General features: G+C 35.8%; 1 protein-coding gene across 1 annotated transcript; it reads right to left on the bottom strand.

Moving 5' to 3' along the window:
* Window positions 1-285: 285 nt before the first annotated feature.
* On the bottom strand, window positions 286-3528 carry LOC128240448 (uncharacterized). Its single transcript, XM_052957089.1, has 3 exons — window positions 2294-3528; window positions 1993-2088; window positions 286-990 (listed from the first exon to the last, which is right to left on the bottom strand). Exons 1-3 carry the CDS (start codon window positions 3095-3097, stop codon window positions 286-288), a joined length of 1605 nt encoding a protein of 534 aa, XP_052813049.1. The 5' UTR covers window positions 3098-3528.
* Between the last annotated feature and the right edge of the window lie 259 nt (window positions 3529-3787).

Here is a 3787-nt window from a genome sequence, read left to right as displayed (position 1 = left end):
AACAACAAATTAAAGCATTTGAATTATATTGGTAATGAATATTTAGAGTACCTTTTAGAGAAAACATATTTTAAAGTTCTAATTCATTAAAAATGACAAGCTAACTGGACATAAAAACAACTTAACAATTCCCAATATGGACTTTGTATAGTCTATTCATATAAATTACCATTAAGCATTTCTGATGCAAAATAACAACTGTTGAAACATGAACACTATGTCATAAAGTTTATCCTTCAAAAGAACATTAGCATATGTTTGTTGGCTGTTTAAATGCTGCGCCATTTAATCGCTGTTCGAGTCTGAACTATCAACTGTTGGTGGAACAACACTAGCATCATCAACATATTCACTCCAGTCACGAACACCAAGAGCACCCAAAAATCTGTGCTTTCCATAACCCAAGTACCAAATCACTGCTGCACAGTGTGCACACATTCCAACTATCCTTGAACCAGATCTACATTTGCAATACCAACCAAGAATTTCATAATTGTTGAATTTAATCCAAAGATTGTATTGTTTCGCCGAGACATGACGACTTTGTAAACGCACACGAATTAGCCCACTTCTTTCTTTGTGTACACGAATGTCTTCATCGCCCTCAAGGTGTTCTTGGATGTATCCAGGGCAAAGCTTCAACTGATAGACACCACATGTGAGGGTCCGTAGTATGTCCTCAGTGAGACGAGGGAAGTCTTCAAGATCAGTGTCAGAAACTGGAACCCACACGGCTCGACTTTTGTCGAGATTGCTCTCCTCAATCTCAGTTTTCAGAGAGTTCTCTTGAGTTGCTAACTGCAGCATATGTTGCGCGAGTCTGTCATCATCAGAGCATGAAGATGAAAGTGGCGGAAGATATTTGTTGCAAACGGCACAAATTATTTGCACAAAGTCGCCAATAAATGGAACCTGGCTGTTAGGTAATACTCTGTCTAAGTATTTCCATCTCTTGAGCCGTGCGTTGGCAGACTCAACCACCCATCTGATCTGAAGTTTAAAAGTATGTTTTTAAAAGGGCTATACACTGTATGATGAAATAGCGAAATAAAAAGAAAATTGTCGAAAACTGACTTAAACTTGGTATTGATGTGTACAATGCATTAAAACTAACAGTTTTTTCGTATTTTTCCATTAAAAAAGTTTATTAGGTATGTCTACCTAGTAGAATTCCTCTCTTATGCGTGATTGGCTCTTCTATGTTATCACGTGATATTACCAAGTTAGGTATATGTCTTAAATATTCAAACCATATAGCGTAAACATTCGTAGCACAGTGGATACAACACTGGACTGCAATTTTGGCGACCCCGGTTCGAACCCGGTGTCCGACTCAATTTTTTTTTACATTTTGTTTATTATTTTTTTACAATTATGATATCAAAGAGTGCAACATTTCATTAAATAATTGTCCTGAGATTCGATACTGAAAACACTTTTTTTGGTGCCAATCTGGTGTATAGTCCCTTTAAAAACATTTAATATGAGAACATTTTGTCAACAAGGCGATGACTGACTGGTTTATCTGTGAGGGTGCAGCTTTAAAGCTGCACCTTCACAGATTAATAAGTTTTTTTAAATTATTGTCTCAGAATCAGCTGATTTTGGCATGAATGCCTTCAATTGGGCCATATAACTTACAATGTAACAGATCTCAATTGTTTGGAAAGCGGATTTTTTTTTAAAGCTTTAGTAAAGTTTTTAACCTCATTTTTCAAACTTAAATATGAAAAACTGGGATCTGATTTTTTGTCAGCAGTATCATATCTCTACTTTCGCGACATTAACTCAAAAATTGGCTCAATTAAAAGAAAATAAAAAATAAATAAAAAAGAAGTTGTCAAAACGGTCAATCTGTAAGAGTGCAGCTTTAATATATATCATACCATATTTATTAGAAGTGTCATTATGGTGCTGGACTTGGACCTTACTTACGATTATAAAGCATGTGCAATGAATTTGGATCCTGAAATAATAAAAGAAGATTGATACCTTCGTGACAAGCCTGCTAGTGTTGGCGACCTCGGTTTGGAACTGGGTCTCGCCTTTTGGCAAAAATGAAGGCATCTTTGACTGTATTCCCAGATCCTAAAAAAAGATATGTATGTTTAATAAACATTATATTGATTATTTATATTATTAAAGAAATATAAACTTTTGCTGCTCATTATATGAAATGGAAATCATAGATTCAAAGGGCAAATCACTTTTTTTTCTTTCCTATAGATATATCTTTTTAAACAAAATATCATAATGAAAACTATTGATAAATATGTTGATACATCTGCCCTACCTCTAATAGCTGCAGGGAATCCCTAAACCCTCTGTCCACCACAAATATGTCACCAGGATGGACATACGATTTGATATCCTCAACGTTTGTATTGATGATATGGTTGAGGATTTTTGCATCATTGTTCTTTCCATCAGACAGGTAAGGGCCAAGTACAGACATGTAATGGCCACTTGTTGTTACAATCACCATTGGCTTAACAAGTGGCCTCCCCTTGTGCATGCTGTATGACCTGCGTTGGAAATGATGGTTTTGGCTTTTTTGGATATATATGTATGTTCCATCCAACACTAAAATCAGACGTGAACTGTCTCCAGCTTCATCAACAAACAACGATCGGGCGAGTTGGCGTGTGTGTTGATTAATTACTTTTTGCCTTGAAATATGGTTAAATCCTAAATTGAGAGGTACAAAGTTTTCCTTTAAAGTTTGTCTTGTTGTAGCGATTGCTCTTCGAACACTTGATTTGGAAATACCAAATATAATTGACAGAATAGTATTTGAAAGTCCTGATTTTAATTTAAAGAAAAAAAATCCGACTGTTGTGAGAATATCTCTGACAGGGGTGTTACGGATATGTCCCTCCACACCAGCACAAATATCCCGAATGGCCTCCTTGTTAAGTCCGGTGAGATCAACATATTCCTCATTGTTCAGCGTGTTGAAGTCAAATCGTTTTTGGGTCTTGTTACATGATGCCCTCAACTTGTTCAATAGTTCCAACACAGTTGCACGGTTTACAAATGCAGATTCAGATGCCTTGACAGATTGGAGGGCTTCATCTTTTATTTGGGATTCATCCATGTGGACCGGACAGCATCTTGTGCCACTTTTGATGATTACATTCCGCTGAACAAAAGCTGTGAATCTTGCCTCTGATGGCACAACTATAAGCTTGGGTCCAGGTCTCTTACAAATAAAGCACCGTGAATGAGATTTGGGTGTTGAGGGGATATTCAGTCTAACGGATGGAGGGCTAGCAAATGAGGTTTTCTTTGATACTGGAGGTTGATATTCCTCATTGTCACTTTGGTCAATGAGTTTATTATCGAAATTTTCAACAGGTGATAGCTTGTAAAAGTGCTTTATACGGCATTTGTTGCAGAGTACATCAGTGTCCTTCAATTCAATTGGCAGGCGCTTAAGTATCAGTTGCTTAAGTTCTGAATTTATTTTACGTCTATTTTTTGGATTTGTCCGTGTTTTACATACAACACACTGGAATGGAAGCCGTACTCCTGGCATCTGAAATATTACGGATGAATGTATATTTTATCATGCAATAAAAACAGCAAAAAATTATTATTTTTTTAAATTGTTTTTAATTATCTGTTTCACTCCTATTGTAAAAATAACAATAATAATAATAACAATGAATGATTCCCCTTGATCATTAACGATATTAAAATTAAAAATGTTTTACAAATGAAGAATTAAAAAAAAAAAGTTACCCTGTTGAGTCTCGAACCACCGTACACCGACTTTGAAGTCAGG

This window comes from Mya arenaria, chromosome 7 (genome assembly GCF_026914265.1).
Source record: "Mya arenaria isolate MELC-2E11 chromosome 7, ASM2691426v1".
Classification (NCBI taxonomy): Eukaryota; Metazoa; Mollusca; class Bivalvia; order Myida; family Myidae; genus Mya; species Mya arenaria.
The sequence above is the reverse complement of the archived record's forward strand: the minus strand, read 5'-3'. Positions and strand labels throughout refer to the sequence as shown.